This window comes from Vigna unguiculata, chromosome 5 (genome assembly GCF_037176805.1).
Source record: "Vigna unguiculata cultivar grain cowpea cultivar isolate G323 ecotype 2 chromosome 5, ASM3717680v1, whole genome shotgun sequence".
NCBI classification, from domain to species: Eukaryota; Viridiplantae; Streptophyta; class Magnoliopsida; order Fabales; family Fabaceae; genus Vigna; species Vigna unguiculata.
This window is the reverse complement of record NC_140796.1, coordinates 39,786,530-39,803,419: the sequence shown is the minus strand read 5'-3', so window position 1 is coordinate 39,803,419 and position 16,890 is coordinate 39,786,530. Positions and strand designations below refer to the sequence as shown.

Sequence of the window (16,890 nt, the reverse complement as noted above, 5' to 3'; positions counted from 1 at the left end):
TTTGTAGAAACTCACCCATAATCATGCTCGAGTTGTCGTTCAGACGAGGAGTTTCAACTTTTGAGCAAGAGTAATCTCGCCTAGGCAAGAAGGTCTCGCTTAAGCGAGAACTCGTAGAAACCTCACAATGCCACTATTCTAACTCTCACTCAAGTGAGAAGGGTTTACTTGAGCGAAAGAATCCCTTTCGCCTAAGTGAGGATGTCTATCTTAAGCAAGATTCATGCAGGGAAGTGTTTAATTCCTTTATTTGTTCCATGATTGATTGATTTACTCCTTAAAGCGTGAAATATGACGCCATGTATGTTTTATGTGATGGAACAAGGCTAAAATTTGTTGTGCTTGGTATATAATGATAAAGGGTTTTGGAAATGTATACATAGTTTGATGTAATACCATGAGTCTCACGGGGAGATTTTATGTTATCTGTGTTTTATAATTACTCAGTTATCTTTTAAAAATATTTTTACTAGCTTACCCTTTCTCTTTATGTCTGTTTTTTGTTTGGCTTTTCTTTTTGCGATTATCACCAATACTAGTGGAAACATAAGAGGAAGTGCATGTTGAGGTGGAGCAGGCGAACAAAGATGTTGCAGTCTAGAATAGATTGCTTTAGTTGGTCTTTACTCTTGTCTTCCTTTTTGAAAAACTTGATACGATTATGTTTACATTTTGATCTTGGGCTTTTTGGTGCCCTTAGTTGCTTTTGAGTACTACAGTAAACTCATAGATAACTGTAATAGTTAATCTAAACTTCCATCTTGTTGCTCTATATTTTTTAATTATGTAATGTTTTATTTATTAGACTATAATATTAAATGGAATGTCACCACACCCATCTAAACAAATATGTTATACATATATATATATATATACATACATATACATATACATATATACATATATACATATATATATATATATATATATATATATATATATATATATATATATATATGTATATATGTATATATGTATATATGTATATATGTATATATGTATATATGTATACATATATACATATATACATATATACATATATATATATATATATATATATATATATATGTATATATGTATATGTATATGTATGTATACATATATATGTATATACATATATATATATATATGTATACATATATATACATATATGTATACATATATATGTATATACATATATATATATATATATGTATATATATGTATATATATATATATATGTTCCTGCAGAGAACAAATAAGATAAGTTAGGCACAAGCGTCACCTTACCATGTAGTCCGCTATCTTCTTAGTTGGCTTTTCCCTGGTTGATATATGTTAGCTTGGACCCAGGAGGGGTTACCTGCAGAAGAGTCTCCGAAGCTCAAGTAAGTCAAAACTCTCAGAAGGTCAAATCAGTGATTAATGAATGCGTTTTCCCAGTCTTTCAAGCATTTCAAGGATGAGTACTTCAAGGTTGTCGTTAAAAAAGGAGGAAAAGCTCATTTTTTGAACGCAGATGGGAGCACTAAATTTCCTTTTAGTTGGACAAGTAATCCTTCTCGGTATAAAGACATGGGGATGGATGAGTTGTCGGCTGGTGATAAGGAGGTGGTGGAGATTCTGTTGAAGTTTGTTGATAAGGTGCCCATTAAGGGCCTAGTTAGAGTTTATAATTCGGTTCATCCGATAATAGATATCGAACGTATCTGTTTATTATTGAAACTGTGTTAATAATTCTAAGTTGTTTTGATCCGAATTGTAATGTATTATTATAGGGCATATGGCGCAGTCTGGAAAGAAGAACTTAGCTCTTTTCCAAACGCTGAGGAAGGAGATGGCCGCTAAGGCCAAGGCAGCTGGGAAGACTGATGTTCCCAACTTGCAAGAGTTTGTGGTGGAGGTGCATGTGCACGGCGGGACTAAGAGGAAGGCTGAGTTACCGCCTCGACCCGGGAAGGGAAAAGACGTGAAGAAAGTAAGGGCGGCCCTGCTCAGAACGGGGTCGGCTAGTGGAGCAGGATCGGCCAGTGGCGAGAAAGGGCCAGAATCTGGGTTGATCGAGTTGCCGGAAATATCTGTGAGGAAGGACATTTCAATTACCCTCCCAGATACCATTGTGAATTCTATTAACGACATGGATGCGGACCACCTTGTGAGGACAATGGTGGAGTTTGGAAGCAAGGCTTTAGTTTTGAGCCGGCGCGTGGGGTCCCTTTATAAGAGGGAAGTGAAGGAGGGGGGCCGGGAAAAACTAGAGGAGTTGTAGGGGAAGGTGGATAAGCTGGAGGAGGAAAAGGTTGCATTGGAGAAGGCAAAGGAGAGTTAGGATGCGGAGAGAAAGAGGTTGGCGTCATGGAGGGTTCGTTGCTTGGATTCTGAAGAAAAGTTAAATAAAAGGATAGGGGAATTTGAAGAGGACTATGAGGACTTGAAGGATAAGTATGATGGAGTTGTGGGTGAGCTCGATGATTTGAAGAATAGCATTATACAGGAACACATCAATGGTTTTGAAAAGGGGTTGCGTCAAGCGGCATTTTTCCACAGGGAGGTGGATGTTACGGACGTCAAGTTTGATGTTAATAAGGATGTTGTCGACGAGAGGCTTGTGAATGAGGATGACGGTAGTGTTGGTGAGGAAGCGAATGTGAGGGTGGAGGAGAAAGTGGCTGAAAAAGTTATCGAGGCGGTTGATGCTGGAGAAGTGAGGGCTGACGCGGTAGAATAGGACTTTAACTTTTATTCTTCTGAATATATTTGAGCCTATGTCTGTAATAACCGGTACATTGTGTTATGTTGGTATACTTTGCGTTTAAGTTTAATGCGATTAACGTTCTGTGTTATTGTGTATGCCGAGTTGTGATAATATGTGGTGTATGTGCGTCGCGATAAGTTATATGTTAAGGGTGTTTGACCCAGGCCGCTTACTTGGGGTAAGGGTGGGGAACTTAAACGAATCAATCATAATATAGGGGTGTTCGACCCAGGCCGCTTACATGGGGTAAGGGTGGGGAACTTAAGCGAATCAATCATAGTATAAGGATGTTCGACCCAGGCCGCTTACTTGGGGTAAGGGTGGGGAACTTAAACGAATCAATCATAATATAAGGGTGGTCGACCCAGGCCGCTTACTTGGGGTAAGGGTGGAGAACTTAAACGAATCAATCATAATATAGGGGTGTTCGACCCAGGCCGCTTACTTGGGGTAAGGGTGGGGAACTTAAACGAATCAATCATAATATAGGGGTGTTCGACCCAGGCCGCTTACTTGGGGTAAGAGTGGGGAACTTAAGCGAATCAATTATAATATAGGGGTGTTCGACCCAGGCCGCTTACTTGGGGTAAGAGTGGGGAACTTAAGCAAATTAATCATAATATAGGGGTGTTCGACCCAGGCCGCTTACTTGGGGTAAAGCGAGTATGAAGGAAACACATGGAAAAGTTGTATAGTTGGGAACCCTTCTTTTTATTTATTGAATAGGGGTGCCTCGTTAAAACCTCCCTGGCCAAAACCCTCCTTAGGGAAAAAAGACCAGGTGAGGAAAAAGAGTACACCCGGGGTTACAAGTATTGGTTCGATTACAGTATACGTTTAGCTGAAGTAGAACTTGAGGTGGGATACATTCCAGGTGTTGGGAATCTCTTCCCCAGATAAGTGTTCTAGGCGATATGCTCCTCCTCCTGCATCTTCGTGTATACGGTACGGGCCGTCCCAATTGGCGGAGAACTTGCCATCCTTCTTTCTAGCACTGCTGGCCATTCTCCATACTAGGTCCCCGATGACGAACGATCGTGGACATAGATTTGCATTATATTTCCTGGCAGCTCGTTGTTTGGCAGCTAAATTGTGTATCTGGGCTTTTTCTCTGAGTTCAGGTAGAAGGTCGAGATGTAAGGCCATGTTTTGGTGATTGTGGGTTGGGTCGTACAGTTCTCGGCGCAGGGATGGTTCGCCAATTTCTACTGGTATCATGGCGTCTGCGCCGTTGACTAAACTGAATGGGGATTCGTTTGTTGATGATTGAGGGGTGCATTTGTAAGCCCACAGTATTTCTATTAATTCTTCGGGCCATCGGCCTTTGGCGGTATCCAATCTCTTGTGCAGCTCTACGAGGATAACTTTATTTGCCACCTCTGCTTGTTCATTGGTTTGTGGATGTTCTACAGAACTTGTGATGTGCATGATGGCTAGACTAGTGTAAAATTTGGCTAACTCTTTGTCAATAAATTGTCGGCCATTGTCTGTTATGATAGTATGTGGCACGCCATATCTGCATATTATGTCCTTCCACACAAATTGTTGAACTTGCTGGGCCGTGATGGTAGTTAGCGGCTTAGCTTCTATCCATTTAGTGAAGTAATCGACGCCTACAATTAGGAATTTTACCTGCCCCTTGTCGGGTGAAAAGGGGCCGAGAATGTCCTTTCCCCACTTAGCGAATGGCCATGGGGATAGTATGTGGTGTAGTTGTTCTTGTTTCTGGTGAATAAGGTTGCCATGTTTTTGACATGGTTTGCATTTCCTGACATAATCCTGGCAGTCTGCTTCTATGGTCGGCCAGAAATATCCGACTCTAAGAACTCTAGTAGCCATGGTGCGTGCGCCGGAATGATAACCACAAATACCTTCGTGTAGCTCTTTGATAATATATTGGGCTTGCTTTGCCGTGACACATTTAAGGAGGGGCTGGCCATATCCGCGTTTATAGAGGTCATCGCCTATCATGGTGTACCTGGCGGCCTTAGCCAGCCAAGTTTTGTCAGCGTCTAGGGGGGTTGCCGGTTTTGAGGTACTGGATGTAGGGGGTGGTCCAGTTTTGGCTTTGGGAGGGGGTGACGCTGTTAGCTGGGATGTGGGTTAAGTTTTGACAAGTGTGTGTGATGGAAGGTGTGGATAGTGTTTGTTGTAGTAAGGATCGGTGACGGTTTTTTAGCTTGGTGCTGGCTAATTTGGAAAGGATATCGACCCTGACGTTGTCGGTTCTTGGGATGTGTTCGACGCGAACTTGTTCGAAGGCGGATTGAATGACTGCGCGGACCAGATGGTAATACTATAGAAGGATGGGGACTTTGATCTGAAACTCGTCATTTAGATGACCTATAGTAAGTTTGGAGTCGGTTTTGCAAGTTAATCTTTTGACGCCTACCTCGCGGGGTAGGGAAAGGCCGGCGAGGATGGCTTCGTATTCGGCTTGGTTATTTGACGTTTTGAAAGCAAAGTGAAGGGATTTTTCAATGAGGATGTCGTTGGGGCCTTCTAAGACGATGCCGGCGCCGACACCCCTTGAATTTGACGAACCATCTACATGAAGCGTCCACTAGTCCTCTATGGGTGTTTGTTGTAGGTCATTGACGAAGTCTAAGAGACACTGGGCTTTGATGGGGCCGTGGGGTTCATAGCGTATGTTGAATTCTGATAGTTCCACGGCCCATGATGACATGCGTCCGGCCAGATCTGGTTTTTGTAATATTTTTTGGATTGGGTAGTCGGTCTTAACGGTTATGGTGTGGTTTTGGAAATATGGGCGTAGGCGGCGTGCTGCGTGGACAAAAGATAGGGCTAGCTTTTCTACCATTTGATATCTGGTTTCAGGATCTTGCAACGTTTCGCTCACAAAATACACAGGATGCTGTGTGCCTTCTATTTCTTGGACCAGCGCGGCGCTGACGATATAATCAGTGGCTGTGATGTATACAAGCAGGGGTTGATGAGTGTACGACTTGTGGAGGATAGGTGGGGAGGTTAGGGTTGTTTTTAGTTTTTGGAATATTTGTTCACAATCATCAGTCCACGTGAACCGGGTGGATTTCTTTAGGAGTTGGATTATGGGTTGGGTTTGTTCGGCTAGTTTGGGTAGGAAACGGGAAATGGCTGTGAGACGGCCAATGAGACGTTGGACCTCTTTAACAGTAGTGGGGCTGCGCATTTCGATGATAGCCTTGCATTTTTCAAGGTTGGCCTCTATGCCGCGTTGGGTTAACATAAAACCAAGGAATTTACCCCGGTCAACGCCGAATACACATTTGTCGGGGTTGAGTCGAAGGTTGTATTGGTGTAGCGCGGAGAAAACTGCTGACAGGTCTTCAACATGTTGGTGATGACTTGGGGACTTGACAACCATATCGTCGACGTATACTTCGACACAATGTCCCATTAGGTGGCTGAACACCTTGTCCATTAGTCGTTGGTAAGTTGCTCCGGCGTTTTTGAGGCCAAATGGCATGCCCCTATAGAAGTAGTTGGCATCGTCCGTGATGAAGGCGGTTTTGTGCATGTCTGATGCGGCCATGGGGATTTGGTTATATCCTGAATATGCATCCAAAAAACTAAGCACCTTGTTCCCTGCCACACCGTCCACGAGTCGATCGATGTTGGGTAAGGGGTAAGCGTCGCGAGGGCAAGCCTTGTTCAAGTCTGTGTAGTCTACGCACATCCGCCATTTGCCATTGGCTTTCTTCACCAAGACAACGTTAGAAAGCCAAGTGGTGTACTGAGCTTCTTCTATAAATCCTGCGTTTAGTAGCTTGTCGGCTTCAACATTGGCTGCTTGCTGGCGTTCTTCGCCAAGCTTGCATTTTTTCTGGGATACATAGCGGCCTTCTTTATATATGGATAGTTTGTGGGATGCTATTTGGGGGTCCACTCCAGGGAGGTCAGCGGCTGACCAGGCGAAAAGATCGGTGTTGTTGATAAGGATGGGTGTGATGGTGGCACGCTCGTCAGAGTTTAAACTGGTGCCTTGGTTAATAGACTGACCATTGGGAAGCTCTAGAGGTGAGGTGTCCTCAACTGGTTCGAGGTGAACATCCCGACCTATTCTGGGGTCAAGGTCTTCGCCGAATAGAGCTATGCTGGAGCCAAGGGGTCTCTCGATATGGTTGGTTTGTTGGATTGGGAGTTGTGGTCGCAAGCTATATCGTAGTGGATGGTAAGGATGTCGCCGGACGGGGCAGGGAACTTCATGGCTAAGTGAGGAGTGGAAATGACGACGCCAAGGGTATTGAGGGAAGGACGGCCCAGGAGGATGTTATAGGATGTTGGCGCGTCGACGATGAGGAAGCGGATTGGGATGGTTTTAGTTTGCGTTCCCTCCCGAAAGACGGTGTGGAGGTCAATGTAGCCCCGGGTGGATACTTGTTCACCAGAAAAGCCATATATTGGCTTGTCATATGGGACAATGGCGGTATCAGGAAGTTGAAGTTTTTGGTAGGTGGCCCAGTAGAGGATATCAACAGAGCTGCCCTGATCAACTAGGACTTTCTTGACAGTGTAATTTTCGATTTCAGCAATGATGACCATGGGGTCATCTTGTTGGTGGTCGAGGCCGTGGAAGTCATCATCTGTGAAGACGATAGGAGGCATACGGCGTCTGTAGTGGGAATGGGTGATGTGGTTGATGGATTGTATATGGCAGAGGTGTCTTTTCCTGGCAAAAGAGGTGGATCCTCCGCTTGCGAAGCCACCAGAGATGGTGTTAATGGTGCCACGTAGGGGAGGATTGGTCGGGGTGATGTCGGTGTGGGCCGGCTCCAGTTCTTGACTGGTGGGTTGGGTGGGTGTCTGTCATGACGAGCGTCATGTGAAGGACGTCTGTGATCGGATCGGGGGGTGGCAGGTTCGAGAGGAGGAGTGGTCGTCTCTTCGGATGAAGCAGCGAAAGTGGCCAGCACGGACCAGTTCTTCTATTTTATCCTGGAGTGCTTTGCATTCTTCTATAGTGTGGCCATGGTTGCGGTGATAGCGGCAATATTTGGTCATATCGGCATTGGGAGGTGTGGTTGTCTTGCGTGGTGGAGGGATTAGATCGGCTTGTAGGGCTTCGTCGAGGATGCAGGAGCGGGCTACGGTAAGAGGGGCGTATCTGGTGAAGCGAGGTTGGCGGGGTTCGCGTGGGCAGGTATCAGGACGTGGGTTAGGCTGTGGGGTGGGGTTGGCGGTGGTGGCTGCATAGTCGTTGTAAAATTTGGTGTGGAGGGTTTGCATTTCCTCCATGCGAACATAGTCAGCTGCACGTAACTTGAGTTCGTGCATGGAGGCAGGTGGGTGGAGATAGACGTTGTTGGCAAAGGGGCCGGGTTGTAAGGTAAGGGCCATGTAGTGGAGGATCATTTCCTGGTTTAGGTGTGGTGTACGAAGGGTTGCCTTGTTGAAGCGATCTATGAACGCTCTGAGTGGTTCGTTTTGTTCTTGTCGGATGCCTAGGAGGGATATGGTGGTAGTTTAGTGTGGGCGGCTGCCAGCGAAATGGGTAGAGAACATGTGGGAGAGGACGTCGAAACTGTCGATTGAGTAAGGTGGAAGGGTTGTGAACCATTCTAAGGCAGGGCCCTTGAGGGTGGTGGGGAAGGCTTTGCAAAAGACTGCGTATTGGGATGTGTATAGGGCGACATGGGTGATGTAGACTTTAAGGTGTTCGTCAGGGTCAGTTTCGCCAGTATAGCGATCCAGGGTGAAAGGTTCCCACTGGGCTGGAAGAAGGGTGTTGGCGATAAAGCCAGTGAAGGGGTGGCGGCGTCTGGGCTGGTGGGGAGGGAGCAGGTGAGGTGGGATGGGATGGTTGATCATAGGGAAGGTGGAGGTGAGGTTGTGAGGGGGGATGTGGGTTGTTGCATCTTCGCTTGGCCGTCTAGGATCGCGGCCAGGTCAGGGGTGATGCCAGCAGGTCCTGTGGGACCAGCATTCGCCTGCTTGTTCACTCCAGCTTTGCTGCGGGTGGAAACCATCTTCAGAGAAAAACGGGTACTAAAGGTAACCCCTCCTAGGTCCAAGCTGACATGTATCAACCAAGGAGAAGTCAACTGAGGAGATAGCGGACTACATGATAAGGTGACGCTTGTGCCTAACTCATCTTATTTGTTCTCTGCAGGAACAATATATATTAAACTGAATTAATTACTTTCCATAAATAAACTTATAATAAAATTATAAAAATTAAATTAATATAATAAGTTCTACTTTTAACTACATCTTTTATACAAATCCTTGTAATTCTACCTTTCAGTTTGGTAAGTATTTTTTTATATATTACATCTTCTTTTTTTTAACTTAATTAACTATCCATAATAAATGACTAAAGTAAACAATACTGATTTATTTTCATAATTGGCATTTTACAATGATGATTTTTTTATATTTAATAATATTTTTTATTTCAATAATTATTCACATAATTCGTTTTTTTATAAGACATATAAATACGCGAAATGTTTGCACTTAATAATAAAAATTTATATTGAGAATTAAATTACGCAATTGACGTCTGCAGGCAAAGATGCAATCAAAATTGGGTCCGCATGAAGCCAAATTCTGACAGTGAGCTCTGAATAAAATTACTTCTATAAATAAAGTTTAAAAAATAGAACTGGTACAAAAAAAATTCTATATAACTGTAAGCAGGACCATAGGATACCATTTAATTACATATAATATAAGATTGTAACAAAATTTTCTAAAAAAATTCTCACCTAATCTTCTTAACTTATATTATACTTATCATTCCCACAAGGCGTATCAGTTTCATCATACAAAAGTGATATTTATGAATAGTGATGTTGACTAATAGAAAAGTTGAAGTGAGGGTTATATCACATTAAATTTTTTTGTAAGCATTTGATACCACGTGTATCAAATTACATCAAAATTAGGCAACGCATAGATCTCAATGTCAGGCAGTCATAATATTATAAAAGACAGGGCTTATAGTTGAAGAAGAGATAAAGATGAGCCAAGAGGGTATGGAAAAGTTGTTCAAGGAATCAGGGACTTCGGTCTTGGTACCATCAGTTCAAGAGTTGTCTAAAGAGAGTGTATCTAATGTTCCACAGAGATACTTTCAGCCTCAACATCAACAACAAAGGCTCCTCATCTCTCAACAATCTCATGCCACCCTTCAGATTCCTGTTATTGACATGCACAATTTGCTTTCTCAAGAATCTGGGAGTTCGGAATTGGCCAAGCTCCACCTTGCTTGCAAAGAATGGGGATTCTTCCAGGTTAGTTTCATATTCTCTTTTTATTCTTCAATTTATTTGGAACGCATATAATCTCAAACAGTTAATGGATTTCAATTTTAATATTTTTTAGATTATAAACCATGGCGTGAGCTCTTCTTTGGTGGAGAAAATTAAGTTGGAGATTAAGGAATTCTTCAACCTTCCAATGTCAGAGAAGAAAAAGTTTTGGCAGACTTCAGAGAATATGGAGGGTTTTGGGCAATTATTTGTTGTGAGTGAAGATCAAAAACTTGATTGGAATGATATGTTCTATATGAACAGCCTTCCTAGAAAATCCAGAATGCCCCACTTATTTCCACAACTTCCCCATCCTTTCAGGTTCTATATATGTTTATATTTTGTCAATTTTTTTTTACGAATTTATATGTGCATTTTTATTTGTATAGTGATAATACAATATAAAGTTGGTCTAAATTGAAGGTCGAGATGAGTTGGTCAGGTCTAAGATTGAGACTAGTGACCCATGTCAACAATTGACATTAAACGTAGAGACGGTTTGGTCTGAACCAAAGGTTGAGAGAAAATGCAAGTGACGAAGGTCAAGATGGATTGGTCTTCGCCGAAAGTTAAGACAGATAAACCTGGACCGAAGAACAAAATTCCCTGTTCTAGACCAAAGTTCAAGATTTTTCGGCTCAAGTTAAAGGTCAAGACAGGCCGAAATGAGTAAAAGGTTGAGATGAGCCAGCTCTAGCCAAAGGGCAACAAAGGTTGATGCAAGCTGGAGGTCGACCTAGGCCAAAGACCGACATAGATGGACTCGACCGAGTGAATCGGGTGTCATAACTAAGCCAAGTCAACCTAGGTCCATATTCAATTTGAGTCGGCATGGGTCGAAGGTGGAGACTAGCCTAAGCTATCTAGGACAAAGGATGAGCCTAGGCAACTCAGGTTGAAAGTTTAGTGAATTCAAACTAGTCGAAGGTTGAGTTGAGCTTGTCATGGCCAAAGTTCAGGCTAAGTCAACATAGGTCGAAGGTCGAATCAAGTTGGCCCAAGTTGAAGGTTGAGCCAAGTCGGCCTAACCCAAAGTCAAGCTAACTCGAACTATGCCAATATTCGATCTGTGTAAGCTTGGGATGAAGGTCAAGACAAGTCGACCCTTGTTGAAGGTCTAAACAAGTCGGCCCTGAGTCCAAAGTCAAGACGAGTCAGCTCGACTTGAAGTTCAAGGCAAGTCAACATAGGTCCAAGGTCAAGTTAAATTGGCTCGAGCCAAGATTCAATCCGAGCTACCTCGACTCAAAAAGTCCAACTATGTTAGTTCATATCGAGGATATAGTCAAATCAACCTAGGTCTAATCCAACCTAGTCTATCTTGATCTTATACCAACTCACATAGGTTGGGGCATGGGTTGGCCCTATCCCATTAGGCTTTTGAGGCTATTTTTGCCTTGAGGTCTTTTTCATATGTGGGCCTTTTGGCCATGTGTGCTATTTTAATCTCTCTCTTCTTTATTTTAAAATGAATTTCACATATTCAACTCAAAATTCTTTAATATCGTTAATAGAATACATTAAATAACTTTAAATTAATGTCTTCTAAGTAGACATTAGATGACTTGGATTTGAACTTTTAGTGAATTTTATGGGGTAAGTAACTTATGGATATCTAGGATTTGAGCTTTAATGAGTAGCTACCCAAGACCCGAGATTAATGAATGGTTTTTATTTAAATAGCTTGTGAATGTATGGAGATCTAACCTTTATATATATGGAGATTCAACATTAATCAATGATTTTAGTTTAATTATTTGCATATGTACGAGGATCCAAGCTTGAAAGAATAACATGTTAATGTATGGGGATCCAATTTAATTCATGCAGCTTGTGAATATTTGAAGGTCTGAGATTTAACGAGATATGAAGGGATCCAAGCTTAACGGAATAAGCTAAGAGTGTGTTTCGATAGAGTATTTTAATGAAGCAATTCATTTTTTGGAAGAATTTAAATTTCTTTGTAATGAAATGCTTTGTTTGGATAGAGAAATTAAAAATAATTTCAAACGCAAGCATTTTTTTGAAGGATTTCAATTAGCTAAATTAGTACAAATTCAAATACCCTCAAAATAGGTGGAATTTGAAATTATTCCCACTCAACCTCACATTCTAGATGATCCGGACGGGCAAGACAACTCAGACGTACCCGACGACCCGGACGGGCCCGAAACCCGAACGTGCCCGACGACCCAGACGGGCCCGATGACCCGGACGGGCCGATGATCCGATGGGCCCGACAACTCGGACATGCTCGACGACCCAGAAGGGCCTAACGACCCAAACGGGCCCGATGATCCAGACGGGCTCGATGACCCGGACGGGCCTGACCTAGACGGGCCAGACAACCCTGACGAGCCCGACGACCTGGACGGACCCGACCCCCAAACGAGCCTGACGACCCAAACTAGCCCTTCCAAATCATTGGGCCTGACAACCTGGACGAGCCCAACGACTTGGACATGCCTTACGACCCGGAAGTGTGGGACAACATGGACAAGCTCGACGACCCGAACGAGCCCGACAACCTGGATGGGCCCGATGACTCGGACAGGCCCGACGACCCGAACGAGCCCAATGATTTGGACGGGCCCAACGACCCGGACGGGAACGATGAACCGAACGAGCCCGATGACCCGAACGATCCCGACGATCCAAACGGGCCCGACGACTCGTATGGGCTAGACTATCCAAACGGTCCCGACGGCCCGGACGGATTGTCGGGCTCGTCCATATCTTCGGGCTCGTCAAGGTCGTTGGACCCGTCTTGATCGTCGGACCCGTTTGGAGCATTGGGCCAATGACCTAGACGGGTTGGACCAGGCCATATTGACGAACTTGACGGCACAATCGTGCAGCCGTCAGGCCTCTAGATCATTGGGCCAGCCAGCTTGTCTGGGCTTCCTAGTTGGTCCAGCTCGGGTTGGTCATCGGGTCTAACCAATCTGGTTGCGTAGTTAGGTCTGCCCGTCCCATCTGGGTTGTCGAGCATGTTTCCGAATTTATCATGAACTCAAAACATAATTAAGCGTAAAATAAATATTGTTAAAATTAAATTTTATCTCACAATAAATTCAATTTTTTTTCAAACAAGAAATTGAAATGTCAGGTATTTTAATTTCCTTATCCAAACAAGTTATTTAAAAAATGAATGGAATTTAATTACAAGCAATTCAAATACAAAACATTTCAATTTCTAAGCATTGTTGAAATGCTCCATCCAAACACAAGGTAATTGAGTTTGATTTAACGTTTATTTAGTCATTATTTAGATGACTTGGATGTGAGAAGATGGTTGTTATATAATTGAAGCAAGGAATTCCATTGAGGAATATATATGTTAAAACCTTTGTCAACAAAAGTCCAATTTAGGAAAAAAATTCAAACTATGAAAAAAAGACTACACATCTCTTTTTATGATAATCAATGAATCCACCTGCGGTGGCGTTTATGGTTCCATCGAAAGTCAATGGGATTCAAAAAAAAAATCAAAACCAAAATTGTTTAGGTGTTATGTTAAAATAAAAACATGATTAAGTAAATTGATTAATATTTTAATTAAATGAAATTTAGGAAACTAGAAGAGAAGTAATCATTTATTTATGTCATAAAAAAATGCATTTTACAGCCGTGTTGGTCTGTGTTATACAGAGACAATCTAGAGCTATACTCACAGAAAATGAAAGATGTAGCCATGATCATAATTGGGCAAATGGAAAAAGCTTTGGAGGTAAAAGAAAGGGAAATGATAGAATTATTTGAAGATGGGATACAAAGGATGAGGATGAACTATTACCCTCCTTTTCCTCAACCAGAAAAGGTCATTGGTTTCTCAAATCATTCTGATGGAGATGCTCTCACCATCCTCTTACAACTCAATGAGATCGAAGGGCTGCAGATAAGAAAAGATGGCATGTGGGTTCCTGTTAAGCCCTTGCCTAATGCCTTTGTTGTCAATGTTGGTGACATAATGGAGGTAATATATATGCAAGGACATTTTTGTTCTTTTAGGTGGTCTTTTGCTTGATTTTCTTAATTTTTCAGTTTTAAATTAGTAATTTCTTCCAAATACTTTGTCTTACAATACTTTAAGATTCTGGATTTATATTTACTGTTAGGAAGCAGACTTTTAAAATGTTAAGAATCTAATTCACCTATTAAACTTAATGCAATTTATTAATCAACGTTTTGGTGATCTTTTTAGGGTACATTTGGGAGAAATTATATTTGTAATCTTTTATTCAATTTTTATGATTTCTTACCATCTTTTTTATCTTTTGATTTTTTTTTTTAATTTTCTCACTTTATTTTTAAAAAATGAATGACTGTTTTCAACTTTGAACCATTTCTTTATTCATTCCATGTACGAAAAGCATTGTATTCATCATATGCAAGAAAATTACAAAGTTCAACTATTCTTTGAATTAGAGTCATGAACACATGGTAAAACATAATGTCAACCAGTAAAAAAAAAAGTTATTTCATAATTATATTGTTTTTCTTTTCTATGTGGTTTATATATCCTAATAATATTTACTTCCAATTTTGCATGTTTTATATGGCATAGATTATTACCAATGGAACATATCGAAGTGTTGAACATCGAGCAACAGTGAACTCTGAAAAGGAAAGACTTTCATTTGCAACATTTTATAGCCCTAGAGAAGATGCTGTCTTAGGTCCTTCACCATGTTTGATAACTCATCAAACACCACCACAGTTCAAGAGCACTAGCGCGAACCAGTATTTTAAAGATTTTTTTGCTCGGAAACTTGAAGGAAAGTCTAACAGAGACAACATGAAAATAGAGCACCCTAATTGAAGTTATCAAAATTAGGAATCAAAAAATTATTTGCACCAGTTCTAAGGGTGGTATGCACAATACAAAAGTTAGAATAACATCGAAGTTGTATTGATAATCCAAAAAAGTTTATGTAACAACAGTTTGTAGTGCATACCATCCGATCTTTACTTTATGTCTGATTTCTAGTTCCTTTGATGTTTCTTTTCATGCATCACAACATTAACACACTACAAAAATAAATGTATTTAGTTGTGGTTATTTTCAGCGTTTATGGGGTTTTAACCCCCACCAACTGCGTTTCTCGTGATTTGTCATTTTTCTAAAAGAGTCAGCGTCGCTAATAGATTACCTGAGATTTTTAGCAACTCCTGAAATAAGCATACCTTGTCAACGGTTTAGAAAACCCCTGATACTGCTTGGGATTCGAAATCCCGTTACTGCCTAAAACCCCAGACGATATTTAAAACCCTATTATTGTTTAGGGTTTTAAACCTCATTATACTACATGAGGTTTGAAACCCCGTTACTAGCTGAGGTTTAACCCCATTATATTTTCAATTATGTACAAAAAAACAACTAATTGATATTTATGGTGATAAAAAAACCTTTTAAAAGAAGTAGTTGATTTTACAAGTTATTCCCAATACCTATGGATTTTGTAATCTTTATGGCTTCTAATTATTTTGAAAAGTTGATCGTTATTAGATTGCTAATCCATTATTCCCAATACAAAAAAATTACTTTTAAAGGAAAATTGCTAATCCATTATTAGATAATTTTCTAAATGGTACCAAGCACTTCAATGCCATCAAAGCACTTACAGTTACAAATTAAACATGTTACGTAATATCAAAAGGGAAGACTTCACCTCATGTTGCACCATCCTCAGCCTCGATTAGTGCATCCACTAGTGGAAAAAGGGGAATCTATGACGACTTATTATGACAGGTATAAGCCACCTATCATAATAAGTTGACCGGTGACATTTTTGTAATAAAAGTAACAATTATTATGACTAGTAAAAAAGGATCTATCATAATAAGTGAAAAGGGAAAATTTATTATGACAAGTGCAGAGGACCTATCATAATAGATGGGTGCGGTGGCAAAATTGAAATTATGTTAAAAATATATTATGACAGATTTAGAGAAACCTGTAATAATATCTTCAAATCCCTAATTTTTTCCTTCCCTGTTTTCTCTTTCTCTTTCTCGTCTCAATTCTTTCTCCAGAAGTATATTTTCTTTCTCAAACAGTAATATTACCTTATTGTTTCACATTGTCGTCATTGTGTCGTTCGCGCATCGTTCGTCCTCTGTCCGCGCGCTTTTCGCATACCGTCTGCGCGCCATCCGCTCGTCGTGTTTGCAACGTGACTCCAACGCTATGGTGTCGTGACCCTCTTCGCCTTCATTTATGTCCAAAATGGCTGCCACACTTGCCAATGCCGACAACCGCACTCAGGCAACTATCTCCTATCAATTTTTTTTTTCTGTTTTTCAAATTTTTAAAACAATATGTATGAACATAAAATTTAATGAGGAATGTGATAAAAGTGTGTTTTTGTTACAATTTAATTCAAGCGGCACTTGCATGCTTGGATTCTTTGGAGAATGACAATGCTGGTTTTGAAATCCAAGATGCCAATAACGATGATGATGAAGTTTCTCTCGACGAACAGGATCAACATTAGGGTTTCTTCTCTACTTTTTTTTCCTTTTGTTTCAGAGTTTTATTAGGTAAAACATCTTTATGTATATATAATTTCATAGAGTAAGTCTGTTTTGGATAATATTATTTGGATAAAGTAAGTCAATGAAATTCTTTTATTTGAAAATTATATATTGTTATATTCAGGTAATACTATTATGAATGGAGGAAAATTGAAAAAAATTAAAAAAATACTCACTTATTATGTTAGGTGTAGAAATACCTATCATAGTAAGTTAGACTTATTATGACATATTTTCACGATGTCATAGAAAAAACGTATTTTTTATGACTCCTGCAACTATGATGCCAACATACCTATCACAATAAGTCCTTTTTACCTGTCATAATAAGCTCTTTTTGCACTAGTGATCATCTTTTGTCAC

At 40.9% G+C, this 16,890-nt stretch overlaps 1 protein-coding gene across 1 annotated transcript; it reads left to right on the top strand.

Moving 5' to 3' along the window:
* The first annotated feature begins 9,669 nt into the window (after positions 1–9,669).
* LOC114184944 (protein SRG1-like) lies at positions 9,670–15,052 on the top strand. The gene is made up of 4 exons (XM_028072366.2): positions 9,670–9,972; positions 10,064–10,311; positions 13,642–13,966; positions 14,558–15,052. Exons 1-4 carry the CDS (start codon positions 9,700–9,702, stop codon positions 14,810–14,812), a joined length of 1,101 nt encoding a protein of 366 aa, XP_027928167.1. The 5' UTR covers positions 9,670–9,699; the 3' UTR covers positions 14,813–15,052.
* Positions 15,053–16,890: the final 1,838 nt, after the last annotated feature.